Here is an 18,058-nt window from a genome sequence, read left to right on the forward strand (position 1 = left end):
ACTTTCCTTTTCTTACTGTTTCCTTCCTTCTGCTCCAGGGGCAAAGAGTTAAGGATGGTGGAAGGTCAGAGCTGGGAGAGGGGCCAAAGGAAGGAATGTACTTTTTGCATGGAAAGCTGCAATTTTTCTACAAAAGTAGAAAAATGGGGAAAACCTCCCGAAATGAATGCTTTGGTTTGGAAAGATGGGAATGTTCCCGCTTCCAAAACCAACTTCAGAACGGACTGAAGAAAATGTAAATTAAAAGAATCCTTTTCTGACAAGAAATATTATTTTTTTAAAGATGTGACCCCATGTAACCTCAAACCTGGGCTGCTCACTGTTGGAGCATCTGCCCTGCTTGCTCCAGCTGAACTCCTCTGGGCAATTTTGTCTCTGCGTTGTCTGTGGTAACCGTGTGTGTGGGATGGATGGATGGATGGATGGATGGATGGATGGATGGATGGATGGGAAACAGAGACTCATCTGAAGGTGCTCAGTGGCTCCCCCATTTCTGGTCTCCCTTTAACCTCTCAGGAGTTTTGGATCGAGTTTCTTCAACAAAGAGACTCCTCAAGAAGGAGTTTGGCAACTGAATTTGTGCAAACTCGACCTGAGCTTGTTGCATAAGCTTTTGCTAGAACAGGGACCGCTGGTTACTGGAGGAGTAAGGAGCGGGTCAATTCACAGACCTGGCTAGAAGTGAAGGGGGTTCCCCTTCTTCTCAGGGATGCTATTACCCCTTGGCAGAGAACTGGGTTAATTCTCATTCCCTCTTCCTGATGGGATTTGCTCTCCAAGGAGACAGCCCTCACCCCCAGGCTATGTGGGTGAAGGGCAAAAAAGGCTGTTCTTGCTTTCTTCTATTGTATCTGTTTGTACAAAAGACTTAAAAGAAAGGGAATGAGAGGAAGTTCCAGTGGAATACAGTGTTCTGCCCTCCGTGGACTCCCCATACCTTTTAACATCTTGACAGCAACCGTGATGGCCTTGTTTGGCTTGTCCTTATCAATCCCAATCGCTTCTGCCATCACCACTTGGCCAAAACACCCCTCACCGAGCGGCTTCCCCAAGGTCAGGCTGGAGGAAGGAACAAGCAGACACGTTAGTGGGTACCGGGATGTGACACTCCTGGGAGATGAGGGGACCCTGACCCGTGGGTTGACTGACCGAGAGCGTGCCAATTCCCACTTGGGATCAGGAGGCAGTTCCAGCTCAGAGACATTGGCCAGCATCGGCCCATCGCTGGAAGAGAGACGTGTGATCCGGACCAGGGGCGTGTTGGAATTCATGGAAGAGTTGGACTCCAACGACACCTGCTTGGGTAGAGCAAATGAAGTGTTATTGCCAACTGTATTCCCAGGGCAAGCAGTGGTTGAGATGGATCACTGAGGAGGTTTGAGCTATCTTTGCCCACTGACACCTTTCCAGTAATTTCTAAATGGGAAATCCTTCCCCCACCCACCTCTCCCCACATCCTTGCAGAAACGCGCTGATCTAGGCACCTGTGGTCAGGTTTTTAGCTGGTGGAAAGGAGGGACAGGTCAGCCAGTGCCCTCCAGCAGGCAGGAGGCATAATCCATTCAGTTGCTCTGTATGCGTCTCCATAGCACGTACAGGCTATGGAGTGACTTCTCCTGTTCTGGCCCTGTAAATGCCCACCACGAGCTTGCAGCCAAAGCCGTGAAATCCATATCCTTCACTATATGGTCTTACAAGGTGCCTTTTGCTCCCACCTCTCTGCAATTACACGTGGCAGAGCATCTCTAACTGCATGGAGAAAGAGGACCCTCCACGAGAATTGGTTCAAGCCACCACTGATCTCTGTGAAAGCAGGACTGAGCACAATTCAACGTGCTCTTGCTCCCCAAATCCCCGCTCCACCAGGGAGCCTGGACTAAACTGTTCCCCTGCAAAATGTGCTTTCTGTGGCACCCACGGCTGCCTTGCCAGCCCCTCTTGGACAGGGGTGACAGAAATGCGGCTGCCTGGGAGCTGCTCATGAACCAGAGTCAGCTGCCACCAGCTATTGCTCTACTGGAACAGAAATGAATGAAAGGGGGTTAAACTCCTAGACTGCAGTCAACTTATCTCCCTCTTGGGCAATGTTTTTCTGGTCGAGCTTCTCATTTAGAGAGAAAATTTCAAGGGGGGGAAAAAAAGAGGGATAACCATAGGGGGGAATAGGAATCTTGTATCTACTTTCTGTTACCTGTCTCTTGAGTGGAAATTTGGAGACTTTCTGTACAGTGGGGGTGTTCATGGCTTTTTTGTTTGGCATTTTCATCCTGCAGATAATCACAATGACCAGCACGAGGATGAAGAGAACAAAGCCAGTGCCGTAACTGAGAATGCCGGCGTACACTGAGCCTGAATCATCCATTTCCATGAGCTCCTCCGCTGCGGGGTGACAAGAGACAGCAGTCAGGACGGGGCAGGCAGCTGCCTGCACGCAACTACACACATGCAGCACAAGGAATCTGGGGAGGACTTGCTCATCTACGCCAATTTTCTGAGCGACTTCAGTGAGAGGACTCTCCCAGGCCAGTGGTTTTCCACCTGTGGCTGTAGCTAAAACATTCAGTTTGCCTTTTTGGGGTAATTTTACTGCCCTTTGATGCAACCCTGGGGTTTCTAAGAGCCTTCAGCCCACAGGTTGAAAATCACTGCTCTAGACTGAAGGCATCTTCACATGTCTGTGCTGTCCCTCTGATGCAGATCTCGCTTTCCTCACACATTCACACCACGTAACTAGATGCCTGGGATTTGCAAAGGCTGCAGGACTGGGGTTTGCCGCACTTTGCTGATTTGGCTTCTCCAGCAAAGATTTCCACCGGACCAGTGCCTGCCCTGAGGGACCAAGGGGCTGGAAAGACACCCAGATGTAAGGCATCGCACAGGGAAAAAGCCACATGAGAGCAAGCTGCACAATAATTTCATGAAAACTTAGTTCTGCTGGGAAGAGGCTGGAAGGTCTGGCCCAGAGAGATGGCTGAGCCAGGAGGGTGATGGCATGAGCCCATCAGCAGTGGCAACCTGCTAGCAAGACATTTTTGGGGACTAGCAAAGCTCAGCTGTGTTTCTCCTCTTGTTCCTTTCAGGACAGGCACATAGACCAGAGGAAGGAGACATGGTGGGACTGGTTTTCTGTCCCCCAAAGCCTTTCTGGCATCAGAGGAACAGTCAGCCGTAGGAAACTTTATAATGAAGTCATGCCGGTGGGGTTAGCTCGCTAACGGCTTGTGCACATCACTGCTGCCCCAAAGCAGCGGGAGCTTTGCTCCTGGCAGCAGCAGGCTCCGAATCAGGTTTTCGGTGGCTGGGGACATGAAGAAAGGGCTGTCGGTGACACTGGGGGCTGCACCAGCCTGTGTGTGAGCCTGTGCCTGATCCTGCCATCTCCTCCTGCGGGGAAGGGTCACCAGATCTCCCGGCACCAGGCACCACCGCGGGTGCCACAGCTCTGCTGCCTTGGCTCACACCGTCTTGCCCTCTGCTCCACGACTCTCCTCCCTTAGCGTGGATGGGGGTTTGCAAGCAGAGGTTCCCCAGGCGGGCTGGATCCTGCACCTTCTCTGTGGGCAGCGCTTCGGGGCCTGCTGTTGCACAGACGGCTGCCCTTCACTGCGTCTGACTTCAATATAAAGTTCCATTTCAGGTTTTTTGGTGGGTTTTCTCCTGCTTATTCTTTGCTTAAATAAGAGGCGTGAGTTCATACATTGTAAAAACAGCGTAACAGTTGGATGAGACAGTATCAGGAGATTCTCAAAATAACAGAGGCATTAGTCTTCTAACCAAAGGAAACGATTTCTCATCCAGCGGATGGCAGAAGCAGAAACAGGATCAGATCAGCTACTTTACAGCTGGCAAATGAACAGAGAAAAGACCAGCAGATCCCATCGGCAGCAGGGCTGGGCGTGGAGGAAACCCTCTTGAGCCCCAGTAAAAGTGATTACATTCAAATCACCCGCACAGATAAAGTCAGGATTAGAAATGCCAAAGTTTCCAGTTCCCAAACACATCCCGAGATGGATGTGTTGCGAGATGGACCCAATTCTCTGACTGGGTGAGCTGAAGTGGGGCGTACAGGATGTTGGGTGCCCTTTCAGTAAGGGTCTACTGAACATATGCAGGTCTGTTCTTGCAGCACCTGCACAGCACAGCACCTATGAGATGCAATATGAATATCGCTGGTGCTTTCCTGGACCATGCACATGTCCCTCCCACAGATGGAGGCACATTCTGCAGGTGAAGGGGTAGGACAGCCTCGTCCTCCTCTTTGGGAGAGCAGACCCCTCTGTTGCGTATTCTGCGCTGGCTTCATTGTCAATGAGAGCTTTGCACATGAAAGGACCACAAAATTGAGGTCACTCTGGCCTTGGGTTTCAAGCCCACTACAGCTTTCATCGATCCCAGCTGGAGCAGGCAGCATGCAATCCCCCTGGGAGCCAGGGCTCCTGGGCTCTCTCTGCAGATGACTCTCCTCGACCTTCTGTTTGAGATCGCTATCTTGGCCTGTTCATCCGTGAAGCGGAAATAATGCTACAGGCAGGGAAGGGTTTATTCACACCAACCACTTAAGCATCTAATTTTAGGTTAAGGTATGAGGTTAGACAGAAAGGTTCCTTCATAAGATGAGCCACAGTCTCTGTCCAGTTTAGGTGGATCATCTGACAGGGAGGTTTCCTTCTCCCACTGGCAGTGTAAGAAGACAAAGCTCCAGATTTTGGCACTTAACAGTCTCTTAATAAAGAGGCTGTGAACACCTCCTTGTTATTTAGTTCAAAAAAGAGCCTGAGCATTTTGTATCATTACTACAAAAATAATTAAAATCTTGAGATGCAATGCAAAAAGTGTCAACTGTGAATATGCAACAGAGGTCTGTCTTCTGCTGTGCGGACTCACCACCGGCACAGCAAACCCCAGAGGAGAGCCCTCCCTGGATAACGTGCCCTCTTCCAAGCAAGGGGCAGTCTGCAGGAACTTGGCATTTCTAAAGCAAAACATCAAGGCACCCTGGAGAGGGAAAGAGAGGCCAGCACAGAAGGAAATACCTGGTAGCACCGTCAGCCAAGCAGAGTGATGTGAGAACCCAATAGAATTCCCTGCGAGACAAGTATATTCCCCAGCATCCTCAAAAGTAACATTTCGCAAGTACAGAATCTCTAGCTCCTTATCCGTTGTGTTAACACCTGCCGTCTATGGGGAAAAAAAACACACACATATAGAAAGAGGGAAAACAGAGAATAAGCCACATTCCCAGCAAGTGTGAGGACACCACAGGCAAATTTCAAAAGCAGATTAAGGTGTTTGTTTTTTTTACAATGACCCATCTTCCACATTCATTTATTCATTCCCCTCTGCAACCTGTAGTCAAAAGCAAAAAAAAGTTCCCTTCACCAGGTTCTTACTCTGTCCCACTAAAGAAGCATGCAAGCAAAAGCATCCAAATGAAAAATTGCCCCCACAATATGACTGGCTTTGGGTTAGTGGGGTGAGTACAGGGAGGGGGAAAGAAAGATGGTAAAAGAGGAGAGGAAGGACAGAAAGAAAGGAGAAGGGAGGGGAGATGTAGTGGGGAAAGACTCAAGTGCTGATCAGAGGAACATACAAACGTTTTGATTCATTAGTTGATTGAAAAATAGAGAATTTTACAATTTTTTAGAATTTTTTCAGAGCGGGCATCTCAAAGCCATATATTCATTATACAGCCCTCGATGCTGTAATATAACTCTGGTCAATTGTAAGAAAGTGCCCGTAAAGAACTCCCCTGCAGCGGCACTGAGCAACGCAGCAGCCAAACCCTCCAGGCTGGAGTCAAACCCCGGGGCCCACGAGATTGCTGCTGCTCTCGATTTAACGGGTCTGCCTGCATGAGCCAATGTTGATATTTATTTCTCCATTACTTCTCCAAGTACCTGTGTACTGATTGTATCGGTTTTACTGGTGAAAATCTTGAAACAGCTTGGTTTTCCAGAGCTTTGAACGTCACAGGTCATTAACATGCAATTCTGTTATCAGCACTCAATTGTAAGGAAGGGAAAGGAATAAAAGCGTGAAGAGTTGATAGCAAAATTTGACAGTCATTTTATTGTGGGAATTTTTCCATGGCAATTGCTGTATAGGCGTTACATTCTTGTAAAAAAAAAATTAGCAAGAAAATAAGATAAAGCCATTCAGCATCAGTTGACAGGGTATAATACAAAATGAATAGTAATTTTAATCACTAGCTTCTTAAAAATGTTATAGCTCATTCTTGCAGTTGCCAGGGCCTTGGGACAGAGTCTGTGGTTTACCTGGTTTTGGTTTGCGAATGTGGAGCCAAAATGGTTTTTCGGCTATGCCTACGAAATTGTTGGCTCTACACAGATATTCTCCTTCATCTTGTTCTGTCACATTGAACAGATTTAGGTTAGCATCGGCTTCAGCGTTTTTACTGATCCAAGACTGCAGGAACAGACAGAAACCTGAACTTCAGTAAACCAAGCAATACCTCCATCGCACCTACATTAGCTAGGATCGACTGGTCACGGCTACTTTCTTTTCCGCTGTGGCAACATCCCCAGCTCACCCTGCGGTGAGAGACCTAACCCAGGACCTGGGCGAAGCAGAGAAGTGGCATTTGGCCCCCAAACCACGCTCCAGTGAACTCCCATCCCTTTGCTAGCGGCACACGTGCGAGTTTGTGTTTTTTTTTAAAAACGGACCCATTTCCCATTTCTCCATCTGACAGCAGTCAAAGGCCCTACAGTTTTGTAACAACTCTGCAGACAGGAGCACCAGAGAAAGGGCTTAAGCAGAGATGTGTGTTTGCAACCCGGCTCAGCAAATACTGTTTCAATTATCAGATTCCAAAATAGAATTTGGAAACAAAATATAAGCAGTGGCGGTCTGAAACTCGCTGCTGACTTTGCCTTTCAGAAATTAGCTGTAATTTTTTCCACTGCTTATAGGAGGCTCTTCTTTACTAAATAAAGTGGTGCATATAAATCAAACAAACTTCAGATTCTTAAGCGAGGATTTTCTTTTTTCTTCTTCCATGCTGCCACAAGAGCACATCAGTTTTTTCCCTAAACAGTTGTTTTTATTTTGGTTGAAAATGCACAACTGTTTTGGGTGGTGTCAGAAGTAGCCTAGGGAAAGTCTAGAAAAAAATATCAGCTTCAGTTTTGGAAATGAAAATAAAACAATTGGTCTTCTCATTTTTGGTCTTAGCCTCTCCAGCCCAGTCTCAGTGCCTTCAATCTCAATGCTTGATCCTGCCAATATGACTTTCAGCCCATTAAAACCAAGCGGGCTGCCAGATCTGGTAGGTCATTAGGAACTGAACCCGGAGGAGGCATCAGAGAGGAGCCCCACTCTCCATGTCTGATGACAAACACCACCAGTTTCGACCTGATCTCATCTCTAAGACTTACGTGCTGGCAGTTGTCTGTCCTGACTAGTGCTGGAAACATGCCTGCCTTGCTGCCTTGTTTATAATTAAACCGGGCATGTTTCAATGCGGAACACACAATTTAGCCTTTGACAAAGCTTGGGCACCCTGTTGCCAGTCCCCCCTCCGTAACTGGAATGCATTTAGTGCACTTCTGCAAAGAAAAAGGGGTTTCCTTTGATCACAAATTAGCCCAGGCTTTCAGGAACTGATGCAGGTGATGGCTTGGTTTTGTTAGGCTGTTTAAAAAATGGGTTGAAAGTATGGCATTCAATTTATCCATCTGGACTGGGGTGGGTTTTGACCCCGTTTAGATGTGAGGGGGGAATTTCATGTGCTGGGCACCTCTCCTTCCCTCTTGCTCTGATGGAGACCAGAATACTCTCCCCTTATACAAACTGCCCCATAGCAGCTCCTATGCTCCACAAAATCTCCTGAAGGCAGGAGGGAAGGGTAGGCTGATAAAAAAGCCTTATCTCCCTGCAGGCAGCACAGCACTGGGCAGGAGAGAGCCCTTTCTAAAGGGAAGGGCTGTTAAGAGCACCCTGCTGCAGCAGCACGGCCAGGATGCTGGCTCAAAGCAACAGCACTGCGTGGCACGAGGGGAAAGAGTCCGTAAAGACAACGGACTGGCCCCAAGATGAGAGTGAGATCATTTATCAGATCTTTATTTTTAAAAAACAAGCACATGACACATTAAAAAAAAAAAAAAAATCCCTGCAAAGCTGGGTCTGATACAGCTCCATGGAGGCCCAGTACTGGCACACAAAAGATGCATCCCAAAATGGAAATGCTCCGTGCCCCAGCGCTGATGCCGGCACTAATACAATTCAAAGCGTTCCCGATTAACCAGAAGTAGTAAATAGACGTGTGCTGGTCCTATTCAGCAAAAAAATAAAACCAAACAAAACTTGTGCTTTCAAACGCCTGCCTGTGCTCCCCTTCGAGGAATGCGGAGCCTTTGCCGTCCACAGAAGAGAAGGTATTTGGCAATTCTAATTACCTAGCCACCCCGTTGCCGCTCCAACTTAATTTTAAAACACTATTTATACGGACTATTTATATGTTCTTTGCCACAGCAAAATGGGAGCTTGTGCTTGTGACACAAGGCACTGTTCGCAGTGGCTCTGCAAACTTCCAAAAGGTAGCACTTTATCCCACGGGGACCACACACGGAGCTCGGAGACTATGCTAGATGGCATGTGACACAGCCAGCTATTCAGAGCTTGGTACTGGGCTGTGAAACCAGGGGGAAATTCAAATATGCATAATTCAAACACATTTGGAGAGACAGAGAGAAAATAAAAAGTTTTATCAACTCGCGAGAAGCGCGTGTTGCCAATCCTGAAGAACTGTCTCCAGCCATTTCTTCCAACCAATCTGTTATTTCAATCTGTGTAATTATTTCCAGGGTCTCTGGCTTTTATTATCTGGCTGAGTTACAGTTTTGTAGATGCTGTCTGATAAGTGGGGTGGTTTTTTCATAAACTTCACACAAAGAGAAGAAGGGTGTGTGCAGCAGGATGTGCACAGGGAATGTCCACGCACAGGACGACCTCCGCTTGAAGCTGCAGGGACAACATCTGCTTTCAGCTATAACTGCAGAGCCAGAAAAACTCCATTTGGCCCTATTTATTTTACTAAACACCAACACAGGATGCCTTTAATTATTAAAAGACAAAAAAGGGGGGGATTTTAAAAGTCCAATGTGCTTTTAACTCTCTATTCTCTACTTTTTATATTTGCATGGATTGAGGGGAAACCAGATCCGCTGGCTTTGTTCTGGCTGTAATCTGGAAGTGCCCTTTTAAGAAAGCATTTTAGCAAAGTCAAGTCTTACTAAGTGAGTTTTTGCTCAATTAAAAAAAGGCTTTCCTGAGCATAACAGCAATGCTCTCAGATGTCAGTGGCTGGACAAGACTATCTTGGCTCTCAGGTGCCAGTAGTTCAGCGTTATTTAGTACGTGCACGTTGCAGTGCGTTTACTTGGAAAAGAATGTGTTTTAGTCGGGAGCCTTTTATTTTAGTAAGTCCCAAAAATACCTCTATTGAAGCTGTACAAAAAGGTTATTTTTACAATTTTAGGTCAAATGCAATCTGACAGCTTCTCTTTTATTATGCTGCATTTCTCACAGTTGCCTCAGCTCTTACAACTACTTTGCTTATCTGTGCCACTACGGTAGTTGTGTTATCTCTGGCAAACAGAGGAGTCTGGAACATCAACTTTAGGACATTTTTGCTGTACCCCCTCCAAAAAGCAAAATATTACTGCACAGGCTTAAAGGAAAGAACAATCCCAACAGCTGTCCTTGGCTTGTTCTCATGACTTTTTTCTTACAGACATCAAACAATTACAGAAAATGAGACATTGAGCTCCCCAAAATCTCATTTAAATAATGATTACCCTTCTAGGAACTGTGGCATTGAACATAATCTGTTGGGAGTTTCGGGTTCGCATTGCACTGCTACTCTAGGGCTTATTTATAAACATATAAATAAAGTTTATAGCTTCCATTGATGGCGAACACCTTTACTCAGTGCTGATCTCTCTTGCCGTGAGTATGGCAGTGGGTTTCTTTGAGGAGCATCCCCACAACACAGCTGCTGTCTCTGTGACACCGAGACGGGGGCAGAGGAAGGACTGCCCTGAGGGTGAGAAGAAGGAGCGTGTACCGACCTTCAGCACCGTGACATAGGGCGTCCCATCGGGTCCGTATTTGCTGCCGTTGACTTCCACGTGTTTCAGCCACTGGATGTGAGGCTGGGCATCGCTGTAGACCTTGCAGTGAAACTCCACGTTGCTCCCTACCACCACAGTCTGGTTGGCAGGGAGCCCTGCTTGTAGGATTGGTCGGTGGGGCGACCTTTCTGAAAAACAGAAAACAGAGGGAAATCCTAATTTACCTGTCCTTCCTCCAGCAAGGATTCTCCTCTGAACCCTTCATCTCCTGGCTTGTCAGCAGAAAGGGTGCAGACTGGGATTGCCCCCCTGGGTGTCCTGGCCACTACTCTACCCAGTGCTTCTCAAGCCAAACAGGAAAGAACCACCTGGGAACGGAGGAAGCATCTCGGTCCTGCAATTCCTTCTGGCCCTCTGCGGACCAGCTAAGTAATTTACCGATTGCAGATCTGAGGCTGAATTGTTGGCCAAAAGGAAGCTTCTCGTTGGTTTTAGAAGATGCATGATCCAGCCCTTTGGGAAAGAAACCAAGCTCCTGCTGCTTTCCATATTCCACCACATGCCTGTTCAACATCACCACAGATCAGCTGTTGAGGGAAAACAGTGAAATCTCACCTAATACATCAAGCTGGTACGTGTGCCTAATGTTGCCGTATTTGTTCTCCACAACACAGGTGTAATTTCCTCGATCTGATGGCACAACACTCTCCATCACCAAGCTCCACTGCTGGTGTCGCAACTAGAAGAAGAAATTAAACCATGAAGCTCGTGGTCAAGTACCACCATCATCCCCAAACCATTCAAATCAGTGAACAATCACCGAGCTTCCATACACTTGGCCAACATGAATGGACCCCAGAGTAGGCCTGAACATCACAAGGACCCATTTCAAGGGTTATTAAAGGCTTGATGTGAAAAGGAACTAAGACCAATGCAGGAACAGTGTGCTACACAATGTAACATGCTGAGATTCCAATGGGGACTTGTAGATGCTTCCACAATAATAACAATAATGAAACCAGCTGACAGCTGGATGTGGCTCCTCTGATTACAATAACGACTTCAGAAGGCATCAACTAAGATAACTCTGATCCGTTCGTCCCCTCTGCCAGACCACTCTGGTCCAGAGACTCTGTCAGCTCAAAATATCGTACTCTCGTCTGCAGACCTTTACCAACTGCTACATATAACCTGTAAGATGACTAGAAACAATAAAAATCATACTTCTTACCCCATCTATAACATATTTTAAAAGATCTGTGCTATGGAAGCAACAGGGCATAGCATCTGTCTGAACAGAAATGGGTGTCTACATCTGTGTTAGTCCCCTAAATTCCCTGTAAAAAATAGGAGAAAACATGCCCAGCCTCAAGTCTGGTCCCTAGGATGCCTGGTCAGCCCTTCTCTTTTGGCAACAAGTTTTATACTCGTTGGTTTTCTGGATGTGGCTCATATCCAGAGTTGTTGGTTGTTCAGTAGCAGAAGGGAAAGCACAACCCATGTCTCCAGCCTGACCCGCTGCCCTGTGCTTCCCGCTACAGCATTTGTTTCTAATGAGTATAAAGGAAATAACGGATATGGAAAGCAAATCTTGAATTAATAGAGACAGCAACCAACGCTAACGAAGATGACTTCAGGATGCATAGCGTTATCAAAGCCCTCCAAATCTCTGGATATTAATTTGATGCCTTCTGCCACCCAGAGCAGAACATTTAACTTTATTAACATTTTGAAGGTGACTCCAAGGACACAGAAGCAGGAGATTACAATAATGCTGCAGTACAGAATGTCAAGGGCTGATAGAAAAAAACAAGGGTGTAATTGCTCCTGGAGGTTTCTTGCTGTAGCAGGTGAACTCAAATATGAAGTCATTTAACCTCTTCTGCTACACATAAATTGCATCCATATGCTTTTTCCTTTAAAGGGCCAAGTCGCAATTAAAGCCAGAATTTTGCAAAGAGAAGGTTTAAAGTCATAGGACTAGATAGCTTAGTTGCAAGACAAGCAAGCAAAAGCCATTTTAACAAAGCCCCTTGCTCTGTAGATCTCTGCGTCCCCGGGAACAGCACTGCTGAGCACCCCACTTTTCACAGACCGCTGAATTCAGCATTGCCTTTCGTTTCAGGTTACAGGTAATAGGAGGCTGTGGCTAAACTGTAAGCACAGAAATGTCATTGCAGATGTCTGGTCAGGTCCGACTGCACCTTCTGCCCACCCAGGACAGCACAGACGTTGCTCAATGCTGAACCAACATCACACCATTTGTAAAGCAACATCCCACCTGGTGCATCTCTGTAACAGCACGGCAGTTCCGGGGTAAAAGGAGCTCTGAGAACAGAGAGCCTGGACCCTGAGTTCACAGCTGAACATACCAGACTGTCAAGGAAGTTTCAATGCAAATTTGTGGCTGCTCAGTGGCTCATTTCCATAGTTGTGTCTATATACTTCTTTTAATCCACTTTTCAGCATTGCAAAGCATTTGCCTCTGGAACTCCTAGGAGCTACTACTCCAAGGAAATGGGGCTCCAGATACATGAACAACTGCCTAGTCTGACCTGTATTATAAAATCAGGTCCAAATTAGGTGTTTTACTTAGGATGTACTTTCAAAGACACTTTTATGAAACTTTCAAAGAGCTTCTCTTCATCAGATTTGTGACGGGGACGTTGGACTCCGAACAGAGAGGAGAACCCGGGGAGCACAAACTCATGGGGCAGAACTTGTTTGGAAACTCTTGTAGAAGTAACAAGATAATTTTTTTTTTTTTTAGGTTGAGACTGGTGTCTAGATTTAAAGGATAATAAAAAGGGATGGTGCCAAGTTAAGATAGTCGCTGTACCCGACAAAACACTAGAAACATGAAGCGACTTAGTGCGGGCATTAATCAAGCGGGTGAGATACTGGAAATCCCTCTGGTTTATTTGGTGTTGTCATTCTTGGCTCCTTGTGAAACAAACATTTGCAGACACACTTGGAACCTAAGTCCGTGTTTGCCAGACTGGTATGCAAGTCAGTGCAATGGTCTGGGGAAGGGATAATCCTCTATCTCCCCTCCCCCTCAATCTTCCCTTCTAGGGTCATTTAACACACACAGGCTTACGATATTAGAGATTCCTACAAGGATTTAACCATTAATGCTCTTTGGGAAATTTCATATGATAAGTCATATGAATTTCTTTTCTTTACCAGTTAAGGATGAACTGTAACAAACCTAGGTTAGCCTAGACTTCATGTTTTCCACACTCGTCCTTCTCTCTTGCAGACTTTTCGCCGGGCAATCACACGGGATCGAAATGCCATTTGCCAGAGGCAGAAGTGGAAGAGTGGTCAGCTTTTATCTGCTGACCACAGACCTTTCACAATCAACGTTTAAACTCTTCCACACACTCAAAACAAATGAGAACATTCCCAGCTGGATTTCTGGGTTAAGACCAGAACTCGAGATGAAGTAAGCCAGCCAAACTCTGCCAGATCTGGATCTTGCCCATTCTTTTCAAGCTGCCTAATCCTGTTATGAAGCTAAATTGTAACAGGGAATTTAAATCTTAAATACATGAGATACTGAGCAGGTTTTCAATCTCTTTTTCTGGTTCAAATCTCAGCTGATATCTATCAGTATATTTATAGTGGATGAGATTTACATTAGACTACTTACATCTAACCGCAGCTCAAGAGCAAAAGCAAGCAAATAAGGGAAGGAAAATTACAGAGAGAGAAAGATGTCTTTATATCAAGAAAAGGACAAAGAATTACACCTAGACAGATAGAGAGCTTAAACCAATCTTGCTGTAATTGGCCTGACATTGCCTTCAATAGCTCTTTAAGCATCGGCTTGTTGCTGGAAGGTGCCCCTAGAGAAACAAAGCACAGCGATGCCAAAGACTCACTACCGTGTTGCAGAGGATGAAACGTGTCAATTTAAACTCAAGCATAGATTAAAACCACTGGGAAGTGGGTAGGGGAATTGCTTTCAGCTTTAGATTTTATTCTGCAAGCATAATTTAGTGCAGCTCATGTCACATAGTTTTGTACAAAGCCGTTCAAACGGCGCACGCAAGCCTGAAAACACTTCATGATGATCCCTACAGCCTACAATTAGTAAAAGATGCTTGTGCTTTGTGAGCGTTATCTGCCAAAAGGCTGTTTACCCACAGGAGCTGCTTCCCCACTTCTTTTCCCTCCATAACTTTTCAGAAGATCTAAACCTGAGCGACCTCAGCCTCATCCAGGCTGGAGCAGGGACAAGGCTGAGGAGGGAACTTCAAAGGCTTCACTGAAGCAATCACAAAAGGCTCTTTCAGGAACGGGTCTGAGCTAACAGGAAAGAAACAGCCCAAAACTGCGGGAAGACTTTTTTGAAGCCTTTTCTGGTTTCTGGAGCCCGTCACGCTTTGCATGCCTAGCCCCCTTCCAACATGCTACAGATGTGGTAGGCATCAGCACAGAGCCATTCAGAGTACTGATGAAGGCACCTTCCTAAAAATCGCCTTCTCTCCGTAGCAGCAGCCCAGGGATACGCCAGGGCTGGCAGAGCTCAGGAATCCTTCCTGCTCCACTGGTTTTGTTATAATCAGCTGCTGCCAGTTTTATTCTCCTCAAGTAAAACCAGAAAGGAGTCTGACTGTGACCTCAAGGGGACAAAGTAATAACAACAACAACAAAATCAGGGAAGAGCTGATTTTCCTGTTAAAATCCTGCCAAAATTTGTCGTATACAGTAGCACAGAAACTTCTGGCTAATTAAATCATTTGAGTGCAGTGGGTTTCTGTGTCCCTTAGCTCCATCTATAAACAAGAGCCAGAGCATTTTCCAGAACACCTCGTGGTAGAAGGAAAGGAGGGAGACGAAAGCAGCCAAGGAGCAGATGCTATTACTCTGGCTACAAGGGAATCCAACACTTGACCGAGGGTCAGTGATTTATACCACAAGAATGTTAATGATCACCAGCATGATGGTCCAGCTCTTTGGTGAGGTCCTTCCTACACCTTCAAAGGATGCCGAGTTGGTTTTCCTTGAAAGCTGGGAGTAGCTACGGTTTGGTCTGACGTGTCTCAAAGCACTGGGATGATCTCCAGAAATTAGGCCAGAAGTTTCTGCTCCTGCTTTCTCATCGCTGTCCACAACGCAACCATAAACCCAGCCTCATTTTTACCTAGTCCCTGAATGAACACTACAGCCAGACTCTGAGGGAATTAGCCCTCAATCCCAAGGGACAGCAGCCCTTTTTAGCGCTTTGGTGTCGAGCAGTTGCTAAGGCTGCCAGAGACACCCCCATTCCCACGCAGATGAGACCGTGCTCTTACACGTACCAATGCCAACCTCTCTGAAATACAATTTTATACAGTCAGTAGAAAACTAACTCCCGATAAAAACAGAGATCCAAACCAAGGCCGTACCTTGATGCCCCCAATCCTATGCTCTCCCTTGAACTCCTTGCCGTTCTTCAGCCAGTAGATGGAAGGTGTTGGGTTTCCACCCGCCGGACATCGGAAGCGAACGGTGTTGGCGGCGGGAACTGCCAGCAGCTTCTTCTCCATCTTATCTGGCCGGGTCCAGAAGGGGACACCTGAGAAAGGAAAGACCAAGTTGAACAGGCCCATTTCTGCTGCACAGGCTATCAGCTGGTGAGCAGATGCATTTGAGGAGGCTTTGGCATGTGCGGAGTGACAGTTAAATTGCTACCTGCTGCTGTTAAGATAAATGACACAGAAATGCTCCCCAGCTAAATGACTCTCATAGACGTAGACAGGGTGTTTGCGTTTTAGGTTTGTGATGAAAGGTTCATGACCAGTTTTTTTGTCTCGGTAATGCCAGTATAAATCTAGAGTAGCTGCTTCAAATCAACAGGGAGAGTTATCCCAGATCAGGATGAGGATCTGGTCTCAGTGCATAAAAAGATACAGATGTACCTTCAGGACAATAGTAGCGAAGAAGCATGAACAGCAGAAAGATGTTGGAACTGTAAAAAATGTTGATGGGCCAGCAAGGGAGCAGAGAAAAGTGTTAGCTGAGTGCACTGGAAAATTTTGCTTCTCAGCGAGCACAAATGTAGCGTAGCCGCCTTAAGGGAAAGAAAGGAAAAAAAAAAGCCAGTGCCAAACTGGTTTATCATGTTTATGTTCTTTAAGTACAAGTGATTTTAGTTTTAAAGATTCATGTTACCTTTGAACAGGGATAAGTTTTAAAACACCAGTGTTAGCATGAGATACTTTTTATAATCTGCCTCAAGTACAGCGATGTTTCTTGGCTGTGTTACAAACATTACATATGAACTCCAAATTAAGGCAGCAGCAAACTCATTATACTGGGAAGAAAGAAAGAGAAAGTTTTTAAAAAAAGCCTCCCAAGCTTTCACTTCTGCTTAAGGAAACACTGCAGAGCTGCACGCGGGGTGTTCCCCTGCCGTGCCAGGGGCCACATCCAGCCCCCCCAGCTCCGTGCTCCACGCCAAGGCCACAGGGAGATGGGGGCAGACAACGTTTGGGCTGAAAAATAGCCAAGAGGAGGCCAAGGAGTGTAACTGGCATCTCCTCTAGATGGGAAGGAAGCACCCACAGAGTACCCAAACCCACCGGTACACAGAGACCTGTGTGCTTCTGGCCAAGACAAACTGAGGGTGCTGGTCCTTCAAGAACTGCCTTGGAGAACATGATGGCCACCAAAGGTGTCAGGAAAGCATCGCTGCTGGCCTCTCCTGCAGTGGTGACGATGATCACAAACACCACCCAGCATCACAGCCCCACCTTGGTGCTACTCTGAAGTCTCTGCAATCCCCCTCCCTTTAACGACAAAGGTGTACGAAGTTTTCCCCCCTGTTACATCCCTCTGAGATGCACCTGAGCTGCTCTTTCTCCAGCGCTCTCTGATGTACTTAGCCCCGATGTGTTTGGCTCCACAAGACCCATCCTGTTGCAATTGCTGGTAAATCAGTGATGACCCCACCTTGCTCTAAGTGCCCAGTGTCCCCCATGAAGGATCCCTGCTGCATTTCAGCTCCAAGGATTTTGCAGGCAAGGTCATATAGCTCAGCCAAGACAATCCATGCACCCATCGATTTTTAGCACCTGCTAATGCTCTCCACATGGTCACCTCTCCCCATGGCTCCTTGCAAAGCCCACCTGGCCATGAGGAACTGGATGTCAGGAGCGACATCCAGGAGGCCCTCCATCTGTCGGAGATGGCCGCGCTGGGCACATCGCTCTCACGTCTCATCAGCTTTCACACTCTGCAGCCGGACGGCTGAATGTAGGTGCCTCAATAATGCGGTCCCAGGGAGAGAAATCCAGTACTGAGGGCTTGCATCTGCCCTCAGACTGCCTTGCACAACGTGCCGTGATGCCTATCAGAGTGAGCTCCACGTATCACAGGGATCTGGTGCTCACCCATGCTGCGTACATGGTGCCTCCTTTTTTAAACTACGAAACTGCTTAAGGCCCTTTTCTTGCCGGGATGGCACCGGAGCAGGAGTACGGCTGGCACAAACAAAAGCAGAAGGAGGAATCTCTGCAGTTCCCGTGCTCCTGCAAAATCCTGGCTACAGCACCTCACTGTGAACACACGGCACATCTAGGAGAGGCCTCAAATGCTGCACAATAACACGGGCTAAAGCATGATGCCATGTAACCATCTACCGTCTAATATCTAAGCTTAGAAAAATGATACAGAACTGCACAAAAAAGGGGGGAATACTCAAAAAAATGTTAGAAGAGTGGATGCAACCCCTAAAGGAAGAGCAGGTCTTGATGGCAAAGGAAGATGCTGCTACTGCATGCATTGGGAAAGACAGAGACCAAGCACAGGCTGGGCAAAAGCCCAGGCAGCAGCAGGGAGGAATTTGGAGGAGGGATGGTTGGGGTGGTGTTGGGAAGGCTGAAGAGGAAGGAGCTGCAGAAACCATGTTGGGAGACATCTGGTCCTTGGTTTCTGAAGCACTGGCTATTTTCTGGCTGAACGCTTCCTTTTGG

The 18,058-nt window shown here is 46.8% G+C and overlaps 1 protein-coding gene across 4 annotated transcripts in view; it reads right to left on the reverse strand.

The window, feature by feature from the left end:
• Positions 1-18,058, reverse strand: part of FGFR3 (fibroblast growth factor receptor 3) — a 55,379-nt gene that overhangs the window by 6,942 nt on the left and 30,379 nt on the right. The window contains exons 5-11 of one of the 4 annotated variants that reach the window (XM_075752688.1): positions 15,491-15,660; positions 10,710-10,833; positions 10,092-10,282; positions 5,034-5,178; positions 2,192-2,379; positions 1,150-1,295; positions 938-1,059 (exon numbers count right to left, since the gene is read on the reverse strand). In XM_075752688.1, the coding sequence (XP_075608803.1) occupies positions 938-1,059; positions 1,150-1,295; positions 2,192-2,379; positions 5,034-5,178; positions 10,092-10,282; positions 10,710-10,833; positions 15,491-15,660 (1,086 nt within the window). Of the gene's footprint in view, positions 1-937; positions 1,060-1,149; positions 1,299-2,191; positions 2,380-5,033; positions 5,179-6,275; positions 6,427-10,091; positions 10,283-10,709; positions 10,834-15,490; positions 15,661-18,058 lie in introns of all 4 variants that reach the window. The other 3 variants (XM_075752687.1, XM_075752686.1, XM_075752685.1) reach the window with 3 other exon arrangements.

This window comes from Balearica regulorum, chromosome 4 (assembly GCF_011004875.1).
Source record: "Balearica regulorum gibbericeps isolate bBalReg1 chromosome 4, bBalReg1.pri, whole genome shotgun sequence".
Lineage (NCBI taxonomy): Eukaryota > Metazoa > Chordata > Aves > Gruiformes > Gruidae > Balearica > Balearica regulorum.